Here is a 27966-nt window from a genome sequence, read left to right as displayed (position 1 = left end):
TCAGTAATAAAAGAGCAGGATAAACAATCACTGAAAGACCTAAATGGAGGATTCTTTTTCTGCTATTAGAGGATGTATCAAATTGATATGGCTATTAATACTATAAACAGGAAGGTTTAAAGAAGACCACAGTTTCTTAGGATTAATGGTGTATTACAAGACCATGCATAATCTACTATATATAAGAAAATTAGAAAAACTGAAATATGGTTGATATATTTAAACCAGATCTAACCCAGCCCCCCAATTTTATGTTAGTCACTTGTAATATCTATTTATGCAAGAGAACACTGAGAGAAAGAAATATTGAGGGCTGCTTTTAGCTATTATCCAACTACCAAAACTAGGATTTTTCTATTCTTTGTGGCAGTGGCTCTTAACTTGGGGTGATTTTCTCCCCCAAAGGACATGTGGCAACATCTGGAGACATTTTTGCTTGTCACACTTGGGGGATGGAGGAATAGATGATTGGCATCTAGAGGGTTGGAATGCTATTAAAATCTTAAAATACAAAGGACAATCCCCCTCAACAAATAAGCATCTGGCCCAAAATATCAATAGTGCAGAAGTTGAGAAACCCTGCTTTATGGGACCAAGTTAGCAGTCACAGCCTCTTCTTCCTAACACTTAACACTGTGATTTATCTCTCAGTAGGTTATAGAGCTGCAGGTTCCAAACTGCATACATCAGAATCAACTGGGGTGCTCTTTAAAAATGTACATTTGTGTCCCGTACCAGACCTACAAGTTCAGGTATTATTGGTACTTAGTTTTACTATATTGGGAACCACTGTAACCACTAACAAGCAAGTAGAAACAATTAAAAAAAAAAAAGAAGTTACAGAAGAAAAGATCAAAAGAACTGTGGCTATTTAGCTTATATAATAATTCTTCAATATTTGAGGGCTATGTTTTGAAAGAGCTGTTCTATGGGGTCATAAGAGGTAAGAGGTAGGATTAAATGAGATTAGCTCCAGGAAGAGAGATTTTAATTCAACAAAGCAGAAATTTTCAACAGAAACAATAAGAGCTATCATGCATTTTTGGACACTATACGAACTTCCTTATACATTTTAATCCTCACAAGAACACTGTCAGATGAAAATGGGACCCCTGAGAAATAATGAGTATCTTGTCACTGAAGGTGACTAAGTGGATGCTGGATGACATGTGACAGGAGTGTTGAGCCAAGAGTCAAACTGCAAATGGGCATAGGGCTCTACAATGCCATAGACTTAAGTATAATTTACTAAAGAATGCTTTGAATTAAGGCTCAGTTCCAGGAATGCTGGGATGACAAGAAATCCAATCAGTCCCCTGTAAGTTCTCTGGCAAAACCTAGTGTCCCAAGAAGAGGCTATCTTGTCCTTTGGGTTTTGCTCTGGAATAAAATAAAATAGGGACAAGAAAACAGCACATGATTTCATACCTTCACCACCTGCAAACACACTAGGTAGGTATCAGTGAGCTTCACTGCATGGCAAGGGGGTAAGAATACATTTGTATCAAAACACATCACAATAGGAAACTATTCTAGTCACATTCTTGCTCTTTTCTAAAACATCTTTTCAAAATTTTGTGATTCACTGACAATGATCCCCTTAAAACATCTCTTACTCAAATAATTTCAGAAGTAAACTGTAAGTCTACAAATCAACTACTCATTTTATGAGGTCCTACGTCCTTGCTCATTCTCAACAGAATCACCAAGAGTAACTTAAGCACAAATAAGAAAATAAAAAGTACATAAACCGAACTTCATCAAAATTAAAAACTTTTGCAAGATTCCAGTCTAAGATGGCAATGAAAGACTCTAAACTCACCTCCTACACAAACACACTAACTCTACACCTATTTATAGAGCAGTTGCTCCTGAATAAGAACCGAGGGCTGACTGAACAGCTTCTGCACAACAAAAGATGGAGAGACCACACACAGAACAGCAAGAGAGACAGAGACATGGTAATGAAGGGAATCCCCATTCCTGATGTTATGAACTACAGCGGGAAGGGACTAACTACTGAGGAACCATGAGCAGATTCATCTGCCCAAAGGCCCAGAAAAAAAGCCAAAGCTTAAAGAGGCAACTAGAATATAAAGGAACCACCATTAGAATCCTGTCAACCAGGGGCGCCTGGGTGGCTCAGTCGTTAAGCGTCTGCCTTCGGCTCAGGTCATGATCCCAGGCTCCTGGGATCGAGTCCCACATCGGGCTCCCTGCTCGGCGGGAAGCCCGCTTCTCCCTCTCCCGCTCCCCCTGCTTGTGTTCCTGCTCTCGCTGTCTCTCTCTGTCAAATAAATAAATAAAATCTTTAAAAAAAAAAAAAAAAAAGAATCCTGTCAACCAGTGGAGCAGCTGTTGGAACTCTCTCTGAATCAAAAGGGCTGGCAAGCTGCACGGCTCACATTCCCACTCCACCTCGACAGCACAGATGGAATCAGGATCTGATGGCCATAGCCAGCCTATCCCCTCAGTCAGCCGGGGGCCCCTAGCCCACACCAGCCCCACCAAGACGGGCCCCAATGTGGTGCACACCAGGACACTCTGGTCAGCACTCATTACAGCTCCAGCCACCTCGCCAACATGACACAGGCTCAAAGTGCTCTAGAACATCAAGGCCCATACTACACTGGCTCAGGATGACTTGCCAGGGGATCCCCAGCACAGTGCAAGGAACCCCCAGGCCTGCACCCACCTCAGCTTCAGCCACTAAACCAGGGAACCCCCTGAACAGAGTACCTTGGGGCATCCTGATTTGCACCCACTTTGGTTTCAGCCCTCCTGCCAGGGCACACTCTGTGCCGAGAGCAGTGGGACACCCTGCCTTCCACCCACTTAAGCTCTACCTGTCCTGCCAAGGTGCCCTCAATGCAAAGAGCCCTGAGCCACACCCACTTCAGCTTCAGCTGTCCACCCAGCATGCCCTCTGCAACCAGAGCCCCAGGAATACCTTGCCCTGCACCAACCTCTGCTCTGGCAATGCCACAAGGGCAGCCCCAGCAGAGTGCTCCAGGACCTCCATCCAGCCAAAGATCCAGCCAGCCAGCCAAAGTCACCAGGCACACACAGACAATACAGGGGACATCCCTACATAAGGCCATTCCTTCAAGTTTAAGAGAAGTAGCTGTTCTGCCTAATTCATAGAAACAAACATAGAAAGCCAAGCAAAATGAGGAGATGGAAGAATATGCATCAAATTAAAGAACACGATAAAACTATAGAAAAAAAAACTAAATGAAATGAGGATAAATAATCTGCCTGATAACTTGTTCAAAATATTGACATAAAGATGCCCATCAGACAGAAGAGTGGATGAACTCAGTGACACTTTCAACAAAGAGATAGAAAATATAAAAAAGAACCAAACAGAGTTGAAGAATATAATAAATTAGATGAAAAAACACTAGACATTGGATCAGAGAATACAGAACAGATCAACAATCTGGGAGACAGGATAATGGAGAGCACCCAGGGTGAAGAGAAAAAGAAAAAAAGAACTTTAAAAAATGAGGATAGGTTAAAGGATCTCTGGGACAACATATATTTGCATTATAGGGTCCTGGAAGGAGAAGAGATAAAAAGACAGAAAACTTATTTGAACAAATAATAGCTAAAAACATCCATAACGTGGGGATGGAAACAAACATCCAGGTTAGGGAACTCAGAGAGTTCTTAAAAAGATGAACCCAAAGACATCCACACCATGACACATAATAATTAAAATATCAGAGATTGGAAAGGAAGTTGGGAAGATGGTGAAGTAAGAGGACCCTAAGCTCACCTCATCCCATGGATACAACTAGATAACACATCAGCATAAATAACCCAGAAAAAGAACCAAAGAATGCAGAACAAACTCCACAACTAAAGGTAAAGAATAGGGCACACCAAAGAGGGTAGGAAGGGAGGAGACACAGTGGAGAGCAAAATGGACCACAACCATCCACAGTCAGGAGGGAGACACCGGTCCAGAGAAGGGCAAGAAAGACTATCACACGGGGGAGTCTACATAAGGAAGATGAAACCCCACAACATTTGGCACTGAAAGCCAGAGGGGCTGAATTTTATGAGTTCTAAAAACCAGAGAGACTTAAAGCATGGAATTTTAAAACCCTGCGCGCTCAGTTCTGGGAGAGCCTAGAGAGTGATAGGAAGCTGAGTCCTCCCCCTTAAAAAGACAGCAGTACAAACAGCCTGCAGATATATAACCCAGAAGCAGCAGTTTAAAAAACCCCAGGGGCACATGGGATTTCAGTAAGAGTGTTCTCAGACTATAATGTCTCCCTCCTCCATTGTAGATATAGGTAGAGTGGTGCTCTGGACTTGAGAGGAGGGTAAAATTGGTGATTAGGCACATTAAGTTATGTCACTCATGAAATCTTTTTGAAAGCCTTTTTCTTTCTAAGTCACTCTTGGTACAACATATTGTCAATAAATTCTATCAACATTTTGACAAAGAAAAAAAAAAAAAACCCAGGGGCACATGGGAGGGACAGTTATTTACTCCTGTCAGGGAGTGTCCTGGAGGGGTAGGGCTCACAGGAAGACCTCTCCAGAAACAAAGGGAGCTGGCAGGCACATTCTCCGTCCCTTGCCCCCCAGCATAAAAACAAGGCCACCTGCGGGAGCCTGCAGGAGCCAGCACAAAGCCAGTATTCAGCACCTAACTTGCTTACACCAAGCCCCACCCACCTGTGTATCAGCAGATCTGCCCTTCTCAGCTACTTTTTGCCTCAGTCCTCTCTCCCAAAAGACCTGCAAAAATCTTGCCAACACCATGTCATCCAACCAGTGAATTTTGTGGGGCCTTGATCCTCACAGCAGAAGCAGGTCTCATTTTGCAAGCAGACCTGAGCTCACCTTGTTAAAACTGTGCACCTCACCCTGGCTGGGGACCAAATGATGTCCACAATAGGCAAAGTGAGCCTCTGCAGATGAATGAACTGAAGGAAAAAGCAGCCAGGACACAACAGCAGGGTGCATGCAATACACAAAGGAGATCCTCTGAAGTGCCAGGGAACAGGGGTTGCTGCACTGCAAGGCACTACAGGACCTATCCTTCTTAAAGCCATTGCTTTCAAGAGCAGGAAACATTGCTGACTTTCCTAATACACAAAAACAGACACAGAGAGGTAGACAAAATGAGAAGACAGAGAACTATATCCCAAATGAAAAAACAGGAAAAAACCACAAGAGACCTAAACAAAATGGATATAAGAAATATGCCTGATAGAGAACTTAAAGTAATGATCATACAGATACTCACTGGACTTGAGGACAGTGGAGAACATCAGTGAGACCCTTAACAAAGAGATAGAAAACATAAAAAAAGAACCAATCAGAGATGAAGAGCTCAATAAATGAAATTAAAAATATAGTAAATGGAATAAATAGTAGACTAGAGGAAGCAGAAAAATGGATCAGTAACCTGGGGGACATAGTAATAAAAAGCAAGCAAGCTGAACAGGTGATAGAAAAAAATAATACAAAATGAGAACAGACTTAAGGAACTCAGTGACAACATCAAGTGTAATAACATTCACATTGTACAAATCACAAAAGGAGAAGAGAGAGAGAGAAGGGGGTGGAAAATTTATTTGAAGAGATAATAGCTGAAAAATTCCTGAATCTGGGGAAGGAAAAAGAAATCTAGATCCACGAGGCACAGAGAGCCCCCAACAAGTTCAACCCAAGGAGGTCCACACCAAGACACACGGTAATTAAAATGGCAAAAACTAGTGACAGAGAGAGAATTTTAAAAGCAGCAAGAGAAAAGAAGATAGTTACATACAAGGGAAACCCCATAATGCTATCAGTGGCTTTTTCAGCAGAAATTTGGCAAGCCAGAAGAGAATGGCATGATATATATATATATATATATATATGAAAGTGCTCTATATATAGAGCAAAGTAAGAGTACCCTAGGCTTGCCTTATCCCACAAATACAATGAGGTAACTATCAAATCATCCACTTAAGTCATCCAGAAAAATCTGAAGAATGGCAAAACAAACTCCACAACTAAAGGTAGGGAAGAGTTCACACTGAAGTAGGTAGGAAGTGCAGAGATGTGCTTTAGCGGGGAAACAGATGCTGGCTGCTGTGGAGGGGAGGGAGCCGTGGTCACAGATAAAGGCAAAAGAGAGAGGAGCACAAAGAGGAATGCACAATTAGAACATTTCCCATAGCCATTGGCTTGGAATGTGAGAGGGGCTGAATTTTGTGAATTCTTGCAACCAGAGGGGATTAAAGCCTGGAGTTTTAAGTGTCAGTGGGCTGGGATTTGGAAGCATCCAGAAGCATAGGGGCTGCTCTTAGAGAGAAGGCAGGCAAACAACCCAGGGGCAGACTGCCTGTGAACAGTGATCTGAAGAACACCTAGGGCACACAGTGGGGAAATTATTTGCTCTTCTTGGAGCGTATCCCTGAGAGGAAGCATTCACAGAGATATCACCCCAGGAACAAAGGAGCCATTTCCCTCCCCTGCCCCTCAGCATAAACACAGAGCCACCTGCAAGAAAGCACCACAGCAGGACACTGGCTGCCTAACTTGCTTACAGTAACCCCACCTCCTTGTGTTCTGGGGCAACTGCCCTTCTCAGTCAGGCATTCCTCAGTCCCAGCATGGCAGGCCCCTCCCCTAGAAGACCAGCACAAACTCCTGCCCATACCCCATCTCCCAACCAGAGAGTTTTGCTAGACTTCAGTTCCAGTGGTGGTGGTGACAGGTCTCACTTCACAAGCAGACCAAAGCACACCTAGTTAAAACTTGCCACATTCAGGCCAGGGACCAAACACTGCCCCCAGCAGGCAAGGAGAGCCTCTGCAGACTACTGGCCTGAAGGATAGAGCAGCCAAAACACAACAGCACACTACACGCAGCACACACCAGAGACACTTCCTAAAGCACCAGGGCTTGGGCACTACATGACTTCTTCTTCATAAGGCCATTATTTCCAGGAATAGGAGAAACAATCGGCTTTTCTAACAGAGAGAAGCAGGCAGAGATTAGACAAAATGAGAAGACAGAGGAATTTATCCAAAATCAAAGAACAAGATAAGGCCATTGCTAGAGATCTAAGTGAAACATATGTAATTAACATGCCTGAGGAACATGTTAAAGCAATAATCATAGGAACACTCACTGGACTTGAGAAAAGAATGGAAAACATCAGTGAGACACTTACCACAGAGGTAAAAGAGTTAAAAAAGAATCAATTAGAGATGAAGAATGCAATAAGTGGGATTAGAAACACACTTGATACAATAAACAGAAGGCTGGAAGAAACAGAGGAATAAATTAATGACCTAGTAATGGAAAGCAATGAAGCTCAACAAAAGAGAGAAAGAAGCAGCAGAAAAATTAAGAAAATAATCCCATTTACAATTGCACCAAAAAGAATAAGATACTGAGGAATAAATCTAACCAAAGAGATGAAAGACCTGTACTCTGAAAACTACGAAACACTGATGAAAGAAATTCAAGATGACATAAAGAAATGGAAAGACATTCCATGATCATGGATTGGAAGAACAAATATTGTTAAAATATCTGTACTACCCAAAGCAATCTACACATCTAATGCAATCTCTATCAAAATATCAACAGCATTTTTCACAGAACTAGAACAAGCAATCCTAAAACTTGTATGGAACCACAAAAGACCCCATATAGCCAAAGCAACCTTGAAAAAGAAAAGCAAAGCTGGAGACATCACAATCCTGGACTTCAAATTGTATTACAGAGCTGTAGTGATCAAAACAGTATGGCACTGCCACAAAAATAGAAACAGAGATCAATGGAACAGAATAGGAAACCCAGAAATGAACCTATAACTATATGGCCAATTAATCTTCAACAAAGTAAGAAAGAATATCCAATGAGAAAAAGAATGTCTCTTCAACAAATGGTGTTCAGGAAACAGGACAGCAACATCCAAAAGAATAAAACAGGCCACTTTCTAACACCATGCACAAAAATAAATTCAAAATGGATTAAAGACCTAAATGTGAGACATGAAACCATAAAAATTCTAGAACTCAGGCAGTAACTTCTTTGACCCTGGCCATAACAGCTTCTTTCTAGATATGTGTCCTGAGGCAAGGGAAACAAAAGCAAAAATAAACTATTGGGACTATATCAAAATAAAGAGCTTCTGTACAGCCAAGGAAATAATCAACAAAACTAAAAGGCAACCTAGGGAATGGGAGAAGATATTTGTACATGATATATCTGATAAAGGGTTAGTATCCAAAATATATAAAGAATTTATAAAACTCGATACCCAAAAAACCAAAAATCTAATTTAAAGATGGGGAGAAGACATGAAAAGACATTTTTCCAAAGAAGACATACAGATGGCCAACAGACACAGGAAAAGATGCTCAATATCACTTATCATCAGGGAAATGCAATTCAAAAGCACAATGAGCTATCACCTCACACCTGTCAGATGGCTAAAATCAAAAACCCAAGAAACGTCAGGTGTTGGTGAGGATGTGGAGAAAGGGAACCCTCTTGCACCGTTGGTGGGAATGCACACTGGCAATGCCACAGTGGAAAACAGTATGGAGGCTCCTCAAAAAGTTAAAAATAGAATTACCCTACAATCCAGCAATCACACTACTAGGTATTTACCGAAAGAATGCAAAAATACTAATTCAAAGGGATACATGCACCCCTGTGTTTATAGCAGTATTATCTACAATAACCAAATTATGGAAACAGCCCAAATGTCCATTGACTGATGAATGGATAAAGAAGATGTGGTATAGAGGCACTTAAGTCACTTAAGTGTCCGCTCCTGGTTTTGGCTCAGGTCATGATCTCAGGGTCGTGAGATTGAGCCCCAAGTCGGGCTCTGCACTCAGCTAAGTCTGCTTGAGATTCTCTCTCTCTCTACCTCTGCCCCTCCCCCTATTTGTGCTCTCTCTCTAATAAATAAAATCTTAAAAAAAAAAAAGTAATTACTTTGAATGTAAATGGACTAAATGCTCCAATCAAAATACATAGGGTGACAGAATGGATAAAAAAACAAGACCTATCTATATGCTGCCCACAAGCGACACACTTAAGACCTAAAGACACATACAGACTGAAAGTAGAAGGACAGAAAAAGATATTCTATGCAAATGGAAGCAAAGGAAGGAAGGAAGGAAAAAAGGGAAGGGAAGGGAAAAGAGAAGAGAAAAGAAAAGAAAGCCGAGGTAGCAATACTTATTTCAGGTAAAATAGACTTTAAAACAAAACAAAAACTGTAAACTCACTTCAGACCTGAAGACACATGAAGACTGAAAGTGCAAGGACAGAAAAAGATATTCTATGCAAAGGAAGCGGAAAGAAGAGGGAGAGGGAAAGGAAAGGAAAGGAAAGAAAGCTAGGGTAGCAATATTTCTTTTAGGTAAAATAGACTTGAAAACAAAAACTATAAACTCACTTCAGATCTAAAGACACATACAGACTAAAAGTGAAAGGATGGAAAAAGATATTCCACAAAGTGGAATTGAAGAAAAAAAAAAAAAACGCTGAGGTAGAAATATTTATATCAAACAAAATAGACTTTAAAACAAAGACTGTAACAAGAGACCAACAAGGGCATTACATAATGACTAACAAGTCAATACAACAAGAGGATATAACAACTCTAAATATCTGTGCTCCCAACATCGGAACAGCTAAATACATAAAGCAAATACTAACAGATATGAGGGATAAATGTAATATAGTAAGAGTAGAGGATTTTAAAACCTCACTTACATCAATGGATAGATCATCCAGGATGAAAATCAGTAAGGAAACAGTGCTTTCAATGATACATTAGATCAAATGAACTTAACAGGTATATACAGAACATTCTTTCCAAAAACAACAGAATATACATTATTTTCAAGCGCACATGGAACATTCTGCAGGACAGATCAAGTTAGGCCACAAAATAAGTCTCAATACATTTAAGAATACTGAAATTACATCATATTTTTCAACTACATTATGAAACTAGAAATAAATCCCAAGGAAAAAAAAAGTGGAAAAAAGCACAAACACATGAAGGCTTCAAACAACATTCTACAAAACCACCAATGGGTCAACAAAGAAATCAAGGAGGAAATTTAAAAAAAAAAAAAAATGGAGGCAAATGGAAATGAAAACACAACAGTCCTAAATCTTTGGGAATGTAGCAAAAGCAATTTTAAGAGGGAGAGTTATAGTAGAACAAGCCTACCTCAAAAAACAAGAAAAATGTTAAATAAATAATCTAACCATATATCTAAAGGAACTATAAAAAGAACAAACAAGGCCCAAAGTTAGTAGAAGGAAGGGAATAATAAAGATTAGTGCAGAAATAAATGAAGTAGAGACTAAAAAAAAAAAAGAAACACAAGAGAAAAGATCAATGAAACCAAGTGCTGGTTCTGTGAAAAGGTAAAACTGATAAACCTTTAGCCACATTGAACACCACATCAAAAACTAATGATGTACTCTATAGTGACCAACTGAACATAATTAAAAAAAAAAAAAAAAAAACTTTAGCCAGATTCACCAAAAAAAAAGAGAGAGGACACAAGTAAAATCCAAAATGAAAGAGAAGTAACAACCAACACCACAGAAATACAAAGGGTTATAACAGAATACCACAAAAAATTACATGCCAACAAAGTGCCTAGAAGAAATTTGTAGAAACATATAAACTTTCAAAACTGAATCAGGAAGAAGTAGAAAATCTGAACAGACCAGTACCAGTAATGAAACTGAATCAGTAATCAAAAAACTCCCAACAAAAAGAAGTCCAGGACCAGATGTATTCACAGGTGAATTCCACCAAACATTTAAACAAGAGTTAATACCTATTCTCCTCCAACTATTCCCAAAAATAGAGGGAAGGAAAACTTCCACATTCAACAAAGCTAGCATTACCCTAATACCAAAACCAGAGACACTACAAAACAAAAAACAAAACAAAAAAACAAAAAAAACCCAAAGGCCCATATCTCTGATAAACATAGATGCAAAAATTCTCAAAGGAATATTAGCAAGCCATACTGAACAATACGTTAAAAGGCTCATTCACCATAATCAAGTGGGATTTATTCTGGGATGCAAGGGTGGTTCAATATTTGCAAATCAACATGATACATACACCACATCAACAAAATAAAGGATAAAAACCATATGAACAGCTCAATAAATGCAGAAAAAAGAATTCGACAAAATGCAGTATCTGTTCATGATAAAAAAAAAAAAAAACCTCTCAATAAAATGGATTTAGATGGGACATACCTGAATATAATAAAAACCATATATGACAAACCTGCCACTCAGAAAATACTCAATGCTGAAAAACTGAGAGCTTTCCCTCTAAGATTAGGAACAAGATGAGGATGTCCACTCTCACCACTTCAATTCAACATAGTACTGGAAGTCCTAGCCACAGCAATCAGACAATAACAAAAAATTTTAAAGACATCCAAATTGGTAAGGAAGAAGTTAAATCGTCACTATTTACAAATGACATGATACTATACATAGAAAATCCTAAAGACTCCATCACAAGTAATAAATGACATCAGTAAAATTGCACAATACAAAATTAATCCCCAGAAATCAGCTGCATCTCTTACACTAAAGTAGCAGAAAGAGAAATTAAGAAAACAATTCCATTTACAATTGCGCCGAAAAGAATAAGATATCCAGGAATAAACTTAACCAAGGAGGTGAAAGACAAAACTGGGGGCATCACGTTGCCGGATTTCAAGCTGTATTAACAAAGCAGTGATCACCAAGACAGCATGGTACTGGCACAAAAACAGACATATAGACCAATGGAACAGAAGAGAGAGCCCAGATATGGACCCTCAACTCTATGGTCAAATAATCTTCGACAAAGCAGAAAAACATATGCAATGGAAAAAAGACAGTCTCTTCAATAAATGGTGCTGGGAAAATTGGACAGCCACATGCAGAAGAATGAAACTCGTCCATTCTCTAACACCATACACAAAGATAAACTCAAAATGGATGAAAGACCTCAATGTGAGACAGGAATCCATCAAAATCCTAGTGGAGAACACAGGCAGTAACCTCTTTGACATCAGCCACAGCAACTTCTTTCAAGATACATCTCCAAAGGCTAGTGAAACAAAAGCAAAAATGAACTTTTGGGACTTCATCAAGATAAAAAGCTTCTGCACAGCAAAGGAAACAGTCAACAAAACAAAGAGGCAACCCAAAGAATGAGAGAAGATATTTGCAAATGACACTACAGATAATGGGCTGGTATCCAAGATCTCTAAAGAACTTCTCAAACTCAACACCCAAAAAACAATCAAGTCCAAAAATGGGCAGAAGACATGAACAGACACTTCTCCAAAGAAGACACACAAATGGCTAACAGACACATGAAAAAATGTTCATCATCATTAGCCATCAGGGAAATTCAAATCAAAACCATATTGAGATACCACCTTACACCAGTTAGAATGGCTAAAATTGACAAGGCAACAAACAACAAATGTTGGAGAGGTTGTGGAGAAAGGGGAACCCTCTTACACTGTTGGTGGGATTGCAAGTTGGTACAGCCACTTTGGAAAACAGTGTGGAGGCTCCTCAAAAAATTTAAAATAGAGCTACCCTATGACCCAGCAATTGCACTCCTGGGTATTTACCCCAAAGACACAGATGTAGTGAAAAGAAGGGCCATATGCACCCCAATGTTCATAGCAGCAATGTCCGCAATAGCCAAACTGTGGAAAGAGCTGAGATGCCCTTCAACAGATGAATGGATAAAGATGTGGCCCATATATACAACGGAATATCACTCAGCCATCAGAAAGGATGAATACCCAACTCTTACATCAACATGGATGGGACTGGAGGAGATTATGCTAAGTGAAATAAGTCAAGCAGAGAAAGTCAATTATCATATGGCTTCACTTATTTGTGGAACATAAGGAATAGCATGGAGGACATTAGGAGAAGGAAGGGAAAAATGAAAGGGGGGGAATCAGAGGGAGAGATGAACCATGAGAGACTATGGACTCTGATAAACAAACTGAGGGTTCTAGAGGGGAGGGGGGGTGGGGGGATGGGTTAGCCTGATGATGGGTATTAAGGAGGGCATGTACTGCATGGAGCACTGGGTGTTATATGAAAACAATGAATCATGGATCACTACATCAAAAACTAATGATGTATTGTATGATGACTAACATAACATAATAAAATAAAATTTAAAAAAGACCGATACTCTGAAAACTATAAAACGCTGATGAAAGAAACTGAGATGACATAAACAAATGTTAAGACATATCTTACTCATGGTTATAATGTCCATACTACCCAAAGCAATCCAAGATTCAATACAATCCCTATCAAAACACCAATATTATTTTTCACAGAACTAGAACAAATAACCCTAAAACTTATATGTTAAGTACATAAAATTGTGAGTAGCGAAAGCAACCTTAAGACAAAGCTGGAGGTATCAGAATCCCAGATTTCAAGATATACCACAAAGCTCTTTAAAATAAAGTTATCTGGAAATACTGAAAGGATCATTAACTCTGAGCCTCACTACAGGGTGATCTTGGTGGGCTGTGTGTCGGGAGCCCCTGATATCAGCATTTTCAGGTCTTCCCTTGGTTGCATTCACTGGGGAAGAGGCTTTCACTATCCCCTGGAGAGTAGCAATCTGCCTGACAATGTTCTGGGAGCTCTTACAAATTTTATTTCTTTGTTCATCTGTTTTGTTTATTTATATTCCATATACAAGTAAAATCATATGGTATTTGTCTTACTCTGTCTGGCTTGTTTCACTTAGCATAATACCCTCCAAGTATATCCATGTTGTCACAAACTGCAAACAAACAACAACAAAGAGAGAAACAGACTCATAAAAATGGAGAACTGGGGGCTGCCAAAGGGGAGCAGGGTAGGGAGATGAGTGAAATGGGTGAAGAGGATTAAGAGGCACAAACGTCCAGTTATAAAGTAAGTAAGTCACCAGGATGAAAACAGAGAATATAGTCAATAATAGTGTAATACACATCATGGTGAACATTCACAATGTACACAATTACTGAATTACTATGTTGTACACCTGAAATTAATATTATACATCCATTATACTTCAATTAGATCTTCTTAATTTTAAATTTTTAAAAATCTAGACAAGAATTAGAAATTTTCCTTATAGAACACAGTTCTATGTTGGTCCATAGAACTGGTCCATAGTTCATAGTTGGTCCAACTTGTTCTTCCTGCCTGAAAAACCAAAAATATTTTCCACAGATCAAGAGGAAGGGAACGGACCTTTACTGAGCCTCTATTACGGGTTAAGTATTTCCCATTCGCTAGTGTATTAATTTAATCTTTATAATTCTGTGGGAATGACATTATAATATTCTCATTTTTATAGATGAAGAAACTGAGGCTCAGAGATTAACAAAGCTAGAAAGTCGTGAAGCTCTGATGTCTGAATCCAATGCCCAAGCTCCACTTATACAGCTGCCTTTGTTTTGATTAGCCTCAGTTCAAATAGATCCTTCTCACCTTTCTTCTATGAAAGAGCTCCACTGAAACAGTTCTTCTCATTCATTCATATGAACCATGGCTCTCTAACCAAATACCATAAGAAGTAAAGAGAGTTATGCGGCATGAAAATACTCCTGTCAGGAGGCCATCTGTGTTGTGACAAGAGCACTATATAGAGAAATCCGAAAGCCTTACTTCCAGTCACTGGGTGACTCTGGACAAGTAATTTAGCTTTTTTGAACTTCAATTTCTTTAGGGGCACCTGGCTGGCTCAGTCAGAAAAGTGTGTGACTCTTGATCTCAGGGTCGTGAGTTCAAGACCCACAATGGGTGTAGAGATTACTTAAATAAACTGAATTTATCTATCAAATATGAATATTCTACTAAATGAGCTTTTCTTGAGATAGAAAACAGAGATATTACCTATTTCACAGGCTTACTGTGAATGATGTATGTAGAAGTATTCTATGAGTGTAAAACACTAGGGAAATGTAAATAATTACCATTAGGATTTTGGAAAATGAAAGTTCTGACACAAGAGTTCTATGCCATACCACCAGTAGAAATGTTAGAGGAATTAAAATTTGCTCCAATTACTAGACATCAAATGAGATCCAGTATGTTCAATAATATAAAATAAATTAAGCCACAGTCCTGCTCATTCTTGAATATTTATTTGCATCAACCTAGTAACATGTCTCCTTAAGAGACAGAAACACATCCACTTTTACTCACTAATTTGGAGTGCTTTAATGTTTAATCCTTTGTTATGGACTCAATGTTTATGTCTCCTCTGAGTTCATATGTTGAAGTCCTAATTCTTAACGTGATAGTATTTGGAGATGGGGCCTCTGGGAGGTAATTAGTTAGATGAGGTCATGAAGGTGGGGCCCTGGTCCAATGGGATTAGTATCCTTATAAGAAAACACACCAAAGTTTGCTTAGTTTCTACCATGTGAGGACACAGAAAGAAGGTGGCTGTCTCCAAGCCAGAAAGAGAGACCTCACCAGAAACAGATTCTGCCAGACTCTGATCTGGGACCTCCAACCTCCAAAACTGTGAGAAAATAAATTTCTAAGCCACTCAATCAATGGTATATTGTTATGGCAATCCAAGCACAATAGGATATCATTTAATGAAGTAAGATTGTCCTTCATTGCTAATTACAAAAATTAAAACTTTGGTATATATGTCTCCATAATGCAATTCATACGAGAGAAAAAATAAAATGTATTTTTATATAGTTATAAATTTTTAATTCATAATAAAATGACAACACTATTTTAGGAAATCCCACCAACAAATATGTTATTAATTGTAGGAATCAAAGAGCGGATATCAAGACTTTTAGAGCTTGAAAAAGTAAAAAAATCAAGCCAGTTTAAGAAATAAACAAATATGGGAGCGCCTGGCGTGCTCAGTCAGTAAAGTATGTGACTCTTGATCTTGGGGTTGTGGGTTTGAGCCCCACACTGGCTACAGAGATTACTTAAAAAAAAAAAAAAAAAAATCTTTAAAAAAAAAGAATTATGCAAATATGGAAAAATTATCTCTCTGTTCACCAATGTAAACCTAACACCTAGAACAGTGTAACAGGTATTCAATAAACCTATGTTGAATAATGGGAAAGAAAAAAAGAATTAATAAAGCACAATTTCAGTCACTTATTTTAATACTATATTGAGCAGGTTCAGAATGTTTTCTGAATTCCAGAAAGCAGGACTTTTTCTGATGTCCTGCTCTAGTCCCTTAGCCTAGAGCTGTGCACACAGTATATACTGGAATATAAGTTGGATAAATAGAATGCTTTTTTATTTTTTTGCCTATCTAAATTCTGGCCACCCTTCAGGGCAACTGGGTGGCTCAGTCGGTTAAGTGTCTGCCTTCGGCTCAGGTCATAATCTCAGTGTCCTAGGATTGAGCCCTTCGCTGGGCTCCCTGTTCAATGGGGAGTCAGCTTCTCCCCCTCCCTCCGCCCCTTCCCTCTGCTTACACTCTCTTTATCATGTGCATGCACTCTCTAATAAGTTTAATTAATTAATCAATTAATTAATTCTGGCCACCCTTCAAGGAAAAGTCCAAATTCCACTTCTGAAAAGCCTCCCCTGCTACTCCATCCTGAGAGAACAGTCTTTTTAAACTCACAACCTAGTAGCCCAGGCCAAGAATCTAAGAGTCAACCTTGATTATTCTCATTCTGTAACACCTCAGATCCAAATCTATGAGCAAATCCTATCAGTTCTGTCTTTTTTTTTTTTAAGATTTTTTTTTTTGAGAGACAGAGAGAGAGAAAACGTGTAAGCGCATGTGCCTGGGGGGGGAGGGCAGAGGGAGAGAGAGAGAGAATCTCAAGCACACTCACCGCTAAGTGTGAAGCCAAGATGGGGCTCGATCCCACAACCCTGAGATCATAAATACAACACTGTCTGGCACAAGGTAGATATTCAATAGATATTTGCTATTATTATCTGTAAAAATCATTTGCCAACTAACCATGGAAATCCTTGAGATGTTTATTTCCCTGTTTCCTATGATCCACTTAAGTAATTTTTCCTCCTATGTAACTTTTTCCTCCTTGGGGGACAGAGATCATGTCTTACACTCTTTATGTGTTCAAAAACCCCTAGTACAAATATTTGTACTAGGTCTGGTTCCTCCAAAAAAATATCAAAGTATTTTACTTTGCAGATGGTAAATGTCTTTAGAATAATTTCCAGATTTGTGGTAAAAACTGGCTATGGCATTTCTTAAACAATAAATCACAACAGAGTTGGCACACTTACTTCTGGCATCTGTCTTATCCGACTCACTGAGACATAAATCATCCTTGGCATCAGTGCTTCCCTCAACACCATGTCTTAAAAAAAACTTTATATCATTTTCATCAATTTCATTCTCATCATCTATGTCATATTTCTGTAGCCCCTCTAGTAGCTTTACGGCTGCTAAATGGGCAAACCTGTAGGAAAGAATCAGTAATTAACAAGATTCACAATGTTCTTCAAATTGAAACTGCAGTTTGCACTTAATTTAGTGAATTACACTCTGTACATTATGTCACCAACCCTACCAGTAAAGGAGCAAAACTGCACCTGAAGGTCAGTGACAATTCAACATACATCCAGCTCAAAGAGTTACTGGACACTGAGGACAAATAGTCATGTTAAAGGCTATTCCATAACTGTTACTGGCAAAAATCCAACTGGGAGAGGAGACCCAATATCAAAAGAATATGTGGGGTGCCCCCAGACAGAACTGCTCAACTGAATAGAAAGCCCAGAACCACCCTACTTGTTACCTATACTTACTACCTTTTTGGATGGCCAAATTTGGATTTCAGAAATAGTTCTGGTTCCAATTTCAGGGCTAACTATAGCTCTAGGCCGCTTAATTTTCAACCTTCCTCAACCCAAAAACTTGGCATGGCTTTGAAATTTAATGAAAAAATAGAGACTTCCATCCACGTTTTCTATTTTCTTTGATCTTTCCCACATCTCTATTAAGCTGTTGTGATTGCATGTAATCTGCATAGTTTTCTCACATTCTTGCTAATTGAAATGTTTAATGTTTTCTCTTATGACATGGAGAACTACTCAAACACAAAATCTCAAATCCTATTTTTTTCACATACTTATATAACCACATACACACAAATATCCTTACCTTTCAGCAGGTACTACACATAATTAAAGATATAGTAACAAACATCTTAGGAAGATGTAAGGTTAATAGAATTCATTATCTCTACTACTGGTTATAATTAACAGCTATCATTTACTGAGTGCTTGTTTTATACCAGATTCATAGTGTTTCTATAACACTACACACACATCTGGCATTTTGGTGCATGAATTACAAAAATTCTAAGAGATATATTGTGGAATCTCATTGTGCAAATTTTAATTTGCATTTTCCTAATGAAAGTGATTTTGAGCATTTTTTTCATATACATATTTGCCATCTGTATATTTTCCTTTGGTGAATGAACAATATCAAATACTGGCAAGATAAGAAACAAAAGAAACCCTCATCCACTGCTGGTGAGAATACAAGTTGGCATGGTCACTTTTAAAGGCACTATGGCAATTTCTTATAAAGTTAAACATACTCTTAGCATATGACCCAGCAATCCTACTCCTAAGTATTTACCCAAGTGAAGTGAAAACTGATGTTCACACAAAAAACTGTAATGACTGTTTAGAGCAGCTTTATGCATAATCACCAAAAAATGGATATAATCAAGATGTCCTCTGACAGGTTACTGGATTATCAAACTATAGAATACTATGGAATTCTACAGCCAATGGAATACTGCTCAGCTATAAAAAAGAAATGAACTACAAATACACATGAAAGAATCTCATATAATTATGCTTAGTGAAAGAAGCCAGATATATAAGCGTATGTACTGTACAATTCCATTTATATAAAACTCTAGGAAATACAAACTAATCTATGGTGACAGCAGATCAGCATTTGCTTGGGGAAGGGGAAATGGGGAACAGTGGGAAGAAGAGAGATTACAAAGGGGGCACAAGGAGACTTGTGAGGATGATAGGTATGTTCACTATCTTGATGGCAGTAATGGTTCCATGGGTAGGTACATATGTCAGAATTCATCAGTTTGTACTGTACAAATACGTGTACTTTGTCATATGCCAATTAAACCTTGATAAAGCTGTTTTCCAAAATAAAAATAAAGTGGGCCTAAGTTGATAATGATCCTAGGTATATGGTACCACAAAACCATGCTCCAAGGAACTCAAAGAAATCTCTCAAAATTGTAAGGAACATGAACTCTTAAAAATTGCAGAGCAATCACTGCATGATTAGCATTGAAGGATTAGCATCCTGTTGGGCCTCATTTGCAACTTTTAGCCTACATTCCTACTTTAGATTCAAGCAGTTCTGGACCACATGCAGTTCCTCAAACACACAAGGTACTATCTTACAAGTCTTCCTCCTTCAAGCATCAGCATAAATGTTGCTTCCTCCAAAAAGAAAAATTTTCCCTGACCTCTATATAAATTCTGTTTCCCTTCAGTTTCCTTCCTAACTCCCCCAAAACTTTAAAACAGGAAGACCTGGGCACTTTTTCTCCTATGTTCTTATTGAACCTTATACATAACATGTAATATGTTACGATGATTATAATTAATAATAATTATGTATGTACAGTGTCTCTTTACAAGATTGTAGACTTGAAGACAAGGACTGTGTTTTTTCATCTTTGTAATCCTAATACTAACCATAGCAGTAGGGACACGCAAAGTATATAGGAAGTTGAATGAAAAACAACCAAATGAACAAATGGAGGGACTAAATTTTCCTTGAGGACTTGACCTGAATGAGCAGGAGATGCTCAATAACAGGTGTTATATTTAATTCAAAAGTAAATATTAAAATTTGTTTCAAAACCTATGTGACTCCTTTTGATTATTCCTTTTAATAACACAGTATTTCTCAACAGGTAGGGCATTTGGGTGACACAATTTTTCATTCTGTACCACTGTTCTAAGCACTGTAGAATGTTTAGCATTCCTGGACCTGACCTCACTATATATCAGTGATGGTCTCCAGTCATTGTGACACTCCTCCACACATTTCCAAATCCCCCCTCCCCACTAGGAAAGGGGACAATACTACTTCTCAGTTGAAAATCATTACTTCACTTGGAAGTCAAGCAGAGAAAGTCAATTATCATATGGTTGCACTTACTTCTGGAACATAAGGAATAGCACGGAGGACATTAGAAGGAAGGGAAAAATGAAGGGGGGAAAATCGGAGGGGGAGATGACTATGGACTCCGAGAAACAAACTGAGGGTTTTAGAGGGGAGAGGGGTGGGGGGATGGGTTAGCCTGATGATGGGTATTAAGGAGGGCACGTATTGCATGGAGCACTGGGTGTTATATGCAAACAGTGAATCATGGAACACTACATCAAAAACTAATGATGTACTGTATGGTGACTAACATAACATAATTAAATTAAATTAAATTAAATTTAAAAAAAGAGAAAAGAAAATCATTACTTTAGTGAGAAGAACTGATTTATCATTAAATGTCAATTCAGCTTGAAAATTGTCATTCCATCACCATTTGATGGAGTCTTATAATTCCATTAAATCCTAAGAGTTTTCTGAGTGTAAGAGAGTATATTCAAAACCTTAAAAACAAAAGAAAGTAGTAAAGCAGACAGGGATACCTCTTAGCCACATCGCTGGGTTTCTCCCCTGCTTTGTTGGTAATATTACTGTCTGCTCCCATTTTAATTATCCACTGCAAACACTCTATGTGGCCTTGCCCAGCAGCTGTTCAAAAAACAAACAAACAAAAAAACAGAAAATACACACAAAAAGTTATTGTTATTAGTAACAAATGTCTCATATCCCGGACAGTAACATTAGAGAGTATTTTCATAAATACTGATCCTTGTAATAACCAACAAAAGTTGGGTAGATGTCATTCTCTGTTCATTTATGTATGTATTATTCATTAGACAATCAAAAATCTACTGTACTCAGCCCCTATACAGAGGACTTTACATACAGATATAAAAGTTGAAGCTCAAAGAGGTTATTTATTTAACATCATGCAGCATGCAAGTAATGGGTTTGAAACTATAATCTAGGTTTTCCCAATCCTTATCCAGTGTTCATGTGCTGCTATCTATAGCTTCTGACGAATCTTGCATCTGACCAGAATATGAGCACAATCCAGCCACAGGGCCCCACACTGACTTCGAAAATCTTGTGTCATCTTATGTAAACAGGTTATTCTTCTGACTCTCACAACTCAAAATTTACAGGCCCCTCAGTAATTACCTGAACTGTTTACCATCTTTTTCTAAATCTTGTCCTTAACACATGCACTCAGGATTAATTTTCACCTCCACAACTCTATTTATGTGTCTTCTTGCCTAATGCCCAGCACTCAGCTATATGTTCATCTAACTTCTATCCATCCTTCTAGATCCATCTGAAGATTCAGGGAAACTGGGGGGGAAAAAACCTAATAGATTTAACTGACTTTAGATCTACTAAACAGTGAAGCTGGAGGACAGGACAGAACTTAGCAAGTGGCTGGCACATACAGACCCTCAATAAATGTCTATAAAGTTGATGAATGAATAAGTGAACGAGAATATTAAGAAAATGTCAGCTTTGCTCTTACCAGATGTGTAAGCTCAGTCAAGAAAACTGATCCCTCTGGACCTCAATTTCCTCATCTTTTACAGAGATGATTTCATATTTAGAAGGAGGGTTCATAAAATTACAATAAGGATTAAATGTGATGACAGTTTTACACCCCATTAAGTATCATACAAACATAAGGTATTATTTCTGAATTCCCATGAACACTTCTCTAATAATTTAACCCTTACCAACTTCTGTTCCTCGATTTCTACTCCTGAATTCCTACTGCATGTATTTTAAGAACCAAATAATTTTTGCCATTAATTACATCCTGACTTCTACAAATCTCTAGTTGTTCATGATTTAAGTATGTAGCTCCTTAACAGTAAGGTCTAGATCTCATAATATCTACGTGGTGCAGACATATGATTGGTGCTGACTCTAAGTGCCTCTGTAAAATGAATCAAAGACTAGGAACTTTTGGGGAGGGGGGTGGGGAAAGGGGTTAGCCTGGTGTGGGTATTAAAGAGGGCACGTATTGAATGGAGCACTGGGTGTTATACGCAAACAGTGAATCATGGAACACTACATCAAAAACTAATGATGTAATGTATGGAGACTAACATAATAAAATAAAATTAAAAAAAAAAGACTAGGAACTTTTGGTATAGCTCTAGTGCCTCAAAAAGTGAATCCACCTCCAATACTGGCACAGTATTGGAAAAGAGGACACAAAGTCAGATACAGTGACAAAGTAAGAACTCTTCTGCCCTTCTCTAGTTCACTCAGAGCCATCAGAGTTGGCCCCTGAAAATCCTGGGCTTTCTTGCTCTCCCCTAGAGCAAATCCAAAACCAGTTAAAAACAGTACAAGAGGGGCACCTGGGTAGCTCAGTCATTAGACGTCTGCTTTCCGCTCAGGTCATGATCCCGGGGTCCTTGGATCGAGCCGCACATCAGGCTCCCTGCTCGGTGGGAAGCCTGCTTCTCCCTCTCCCACTCCCCCTGCTTGTGTTCCCTCTCTCACTGTGTCTCTCTCTGTCAAATAAATAAATAAAATCTTAAAAAAAAAAAAAAAAGTACATGATTTCCCAGACCTCTAGAAATAACCTCACTTTAGACAAAAACAGCAACAAACTCCATCTTTAAGAGTTACAAAATGGTATTTATGAATCATGGATAATTGTTTTATGTAAGATAGAATGAGTTTAACCCAACATTTCCATTTTATTACACAGGTAATGTTTACAAAGAGGGGGAAGGGAGGTTAAGTAATTTCTCTAAAATGAAATACAATAAAAGGATTTTTACCCAAGATCCTTGTTGTATATTGGTTAGGATATGTTGATTAATTTTATCAGTGTTTTATAAGAGAACAGATAAAATTATGCTGTGGCTAGAAATTTTTAAGAAATCATTTGAAATACTTATGGCTTAGCAAATGAAAGAAAGGAGCAGTCACAGTGGATTTAACAATCATTAAATGACTAAGAAGAATGCCTCAATAATAAACACAACTTATTTACTGAATCAAAATTAAAATTAAAGAAAAAGAAGCAGAGAGATTAATAAATGTGGAAAATGTGAGTTAAGTTATAAAGAGACATCAACTTTTATCTACCCAATTTGGATATAATCTAAACATACAGATGTTCACCAGGAAAGGCAAATGTACACAAAATGCCCCTTCCCCTACTTGTTGCCACTTATCACCCTCCTATCACACCCCCTGATCCACCCCGGGCCCTAGGAATCCTCAATGGACAGGCTGACAAGACAAGGGGTGAAGGGCAAACACTTTTGGTTCCTCAATTCACCCTCGCATCTTCTCACAATGGCTGCATCCCAAACACCCCATTGTTATATATCAAGTCCTTTAGAACCTACTTCCAAATCCCTCATTTCAATCTTAGTTCCAGTGGTGAAGAAATGACTGAGAAAGGCTGAAAACCAGCCATCAATGAAACTTAATCCTTCCTGTGAAGATGCAATATAAGCACCACGATCACATTTATCTTTTGCTACAGTGTCTGAATGATACCCCATATATACATTAGTAATAAAAAGTGGTTATATCTAGGATATGAAATGGGGGCTTCGCTCCAGGGCAACACATTTTAAAATATATATACATATACATAGCACACCTTTTAAGTTTCCTCCCCATTCACAAATACCATGGTGAAGAGTTAAACCCCTAGACAGCCGGCTAAGACGGAGGAGCGAGATTTTCCAAGTCTAGGATAGAGTGTTTGCCAAAATAGGAACCTCTCTGTGTGTAGGAGAAACCCCCTTTGCATTCCCCTTCTTCTTACTTCACCTAACCTCTCTTATAAAACTATTGGTACACATGATGTTTAGATTCTATACTGGAGATTCATTATGAAGTAAACCAACTTTAACAATTAAACTAAGAACCTAACCAACAGGAACATAATCTATGATTGGGACCATCAGAAGTTATTTATAAAATAAAATCTAATTTGAACACATGACTGCATTAACTACCTTACCTGTCTTTTTACTCTAACCCTTTTTTTTAAGGGTTAAGTAATCTCTATGCCCAACGTGGGGCTAGAACTCAGGACCCCAACTTCAAGAGTCACATGCTCTACTGACTGAGCTGGCCAGGTGCCCCTTTAACATTTTTACAAGAATTACCTGTCATTACATTATGAAATAACTTATAATATCACAAATGAAGCAGAATGGAAATTTCATATGCATTAGGTTAAAGATTTGGTTTTTGATTTTATAAATAAAAGGAAGACTGGTAAGAATAAATCCTAGAGTATGCACTCCCAAATAAGGAGCTGACAATTTGACAAAGTCTGATTAATTAATATTTTAGAATTCCACAGAGAAGGAAGGAGAGAATGCAGACAAAAGTGGTGGACATCTTGAAAATGTGTTTAAATCTAATGTTCATTGATATTTCTATAAAAGTAAAAACATTTTTGCAGAGTACAAGAAGAAAATTCTGCTATACCTTTTTTCAAATTCTGCTATACCTTTTTCATGCTTTAGCAAGAATTAATAGATCACTTTTAGTCCAAAGAAAATATTAGTCCTAAGAAACTTCTCCAGCAATGAATTTCATATCTTATCATGTCAATGTCTTAAGAGATTTTCCACTGGAATTACCCTAAATGTGATAGTGAATTTCTAGCATCATAAAAGGAGTATCACAATTGAATTGAAAATTAAGTACTCTGTGTACCATATAAGGTAGACTGATATCCCTTAGGGTATTAGGAAAAGTTTTACATTTTCATGTGTTTCTAAGGGACAATTATTTTAAAAGGTAAATAACTTCAACAGTAATTGTGTCAGAACTGAAAATGAAGCAGGAATCATAACTCACCTTTATGCAAAGGAGTTGATCCATTATTATCACGTTCATTAATATTGATTACTCCATCTTCTATTAATTTCTTAAGCATTTCCAAATCACCCTTAAAGGCAGCCACATGACCTGGAAATGCTAAGGCTATGAATAAAAATTCAGCATTTCAGTAAACACATGTGTTCATTCTTTTTCCCTGCCTTAAGCAGTCACACATTTCAGATTTCAATATTAACTCAACTATGACAATGTTATACTGGAATTAGTTCAACTGATGCAATGACAAGTAATAAAAAGAGAATCATAAGATAAGATTACTATTAATTGTGTAGCCCTTTCTCCCCACAGGACTTCAAACATGCCAAGAGTATACTGTACCAGAACTATTCTTAAACATATTCCATTCTTTCCTCAGACCAACACAAAACACAAGAAGATGGCCGTTTTCAACCCTTTGTATAAAGACATACTTGGTCTAAAGCCCTACATTTGCACAGACCACTCCCTCTCTGTTTGCAAGGAAGTGAAGAAAGCAAAATAAACTGGAAGCAGATAAAGTATATGTACATATACAAACACATATACATATACACACGCTTGTGTAAATGTACCTGACCTAGTGCCTAACCATAAATACTTGAGAAAATGTTTTTAATGTAACAACCACATATATTGAGCCCTTACTGAATGCCAGACATGGTAGTAAGCCCTTGTAAGGAATGCCTCATTATAAACCTCCTAACAACGTTGAGATACAGGTATTCTCATTTTTAAATACAGAAACAGAATAGCCAGAGTATTTTTAAAGATTTATTTATTTATTTATTTTTAGAGAGAGAGAAACAGAGAACACAGTGAGGAGAGGCAGAGGGAGAGGGAGAGAGTCCCAAGCAGACTCTGTGATGAGCATACAGCCCAACACAGGGCTCGATCTCATGACCATAAGAGATTATGATATGAGCTGAAGCCAAGAGTTGGACACTTCACCAACTATACCACTGAGGCATCCCTTCAAAGAGTATTTTTTAAATAACAAAGCTGGGAAAAAAAAATAAAACAAAAATAAATAAAATAACAAAGTTGGAGACTTACACTACCTGATTCTAAGTCTTACTATAAAGCTATAGTAACCAAGACAGTTGTAGTATTGGCAAATAAACAGATATATCAGTAAGACAGAATGCAGAGGCCAGAAATACACCCATACGTATACAGGTAACTGATTTTTTACAAAGCTGACAAAATATTTCAACGGGGAAAGGGAAGCCTTTCCAAAAATATGGTGCTATGACAAGTAGCTATATGTGGGGGGGGGGGGACAAAAAATTTTAAATAAACACTTCATTTCACCCAAAACTCCACATAAAATTTAACTTGATGTAGATCAAAGATCTGAATTAAAAAACTAAAACTGATAAACTTCTAGAAAACTATAGAAGAACATCTTGCTAACTTTGAGGTGGACAAGTATTTCATAGATAGGACACACAGAAAATGACATGTAGAAAAGATTGAGAAATTCTACTTTATCAAAATTTAAAACTTTTGTTCTTTGAAAGACACTCCACGGGGCACCTGGGTAGAGTGCCAGTTAAACGTCCAACTCTTGATTTCAGCTCAGGTCATGATCTCAGGGTCGTGAGATCAAGCCATGTGTCAGGCTCCATACTGAGTGTGGAGCCTAAGATTCTCTCTCCCTTCTCTCCCTGCCCCTCTCCTGTTACTCATGTGCACTCTCTCTCTCTCTAAAATAAAATTTTAAAATATATATATATATATATATATATATATATATATACTGCCAAGAAACCAGGCAAGCTTCAGAATGGGAGAAAATATAGGCCATAACATATATCTGAGAAAACATAAAGAACTGTTAAAAGTCAATAATTAGTAGACAAACAACCCAATTAAAAAATGGGCAAAAGAATTAAACAGATACTTCATAAAAGATATACAAATGCCCATTTGAAAAGATGCTCAATATCATTACTTTCCAGGAAAATGTAGATTGAAACCACAGTAAGATAACACTACACATCCATTAGAACAACTAATAAAACAGACTGACCATATCAAGTGCTAGCAATTCCATGGAGCAAATGGAATTCTCATACATATCTGGTGGGGATGTAAAGCAATACAACTACTTTAGAAAATAATAACTTTTTTTTTTTTTTTTTTGTTAAGTAGGCTTCACGCCCAGCATGGAACCCACTGTGGGGCCTGAACTCATGACCCTAAGATCAAGACCTGAACTGAGGTCAAGAGTCAGACTCTTAACCAACTGAGCCACTCAGGTGCCCCAGTTACACAACTTCTTAAAGTTAAACATACACCCACCATACACCATACACCCCACTCCTCCATATTTACCAAGAGAACTGCAAACATATGTCTATGTAAGTGTTCAGAGCAGCTTTATTAATAATAGCCCAAAACTGGGAACAATCCAAATGTTCATCAGGTGAACTGTTAAAAAAAATATATATGGTACATCTATATAATGGAATGATATTCAGCAATAAAAAGGAATGCACTAGTATTAATATACTTAACAAGGATGAACCTCAAAATGGTTCCATTAGAAAATTCAAACTAATCTACAGGGACAGAAAGCAAGTAAGTTGTTGTGTGGGGCCAGGGTGAAAGTAAGGGTGAACTTTGAGAGGATATAAAAAAAACTCCAGAGGTGATAGAAATGTTTTATATCTTCATTGTGATGGTTTCATGAGTGAAAACATAGTTCAAAACTCACTGCACACTAAATGAATACAGTTTATTCTACATAAATCATACATTAATAAAGTTGATTTTGGGGTGCCTGGGTGGCTCAGTTGGTTCAGTGTCAGACTCTTAACTTGGCTCAGGACATGATCTCAGGGTCCTGGGATTGAGCCCCAGGTCAGGCTCCATGCTCAGCATGGAGTCGGCTTGAGGATTCTCTGCCTCTC

At 38.0% G+C, this 27966-nt stretch overlaps 1 protein-coding gene across 1 annotated transcript in view; it reads right to left on the bottom strand.

Moving 5' to 3' along the window:
• The window catches only part of ANKRD42 (ankyrin repeat domain 42), a 75332-nt gene that overhangs the window by 8131 nt on the left and 39235 nt on the right, over window positions 1–27966 (bottom strand). The window contains exons 6-8 of the mRNA XM_078058607.1: window positions 25031–25156; window positions 20737–20842; window positions 17314–17489 (exon numbers count right to left, since the gene is read on the bottom strand). Of these exons, the coding sequence (XP_077914733.1) occupies window positions 17314–17489; window positions 20737–20842; window positions 25031–25156 (408 nt within the window). The remainder of the gene's footprint in view (window positions 1–17313; window positions 17490–20736; window positions 20843–25030; window positions 25157–27966) is intronic.

The sequence above is a fragment of the Halichoerus grypus genome, chromosome 11 (genome assembly GCF_964656455.1).
Source record: "Halichoerus grypus chromosome 11, mHalGry1.hap1.1, whole genome shotgun sequence".
Classification (NCBI taxonomy): Eukaryota; Metazoa; Chordata; class Mammalia; order Carnivora; family Phocidae; genus Halichoerus; species Halichoerus grypus.
The sequence above is the reverse complement of the archived record's forward strand: the minus strand, read 5'-3'. Positions and strand labels throughout refer to the sequence as shown.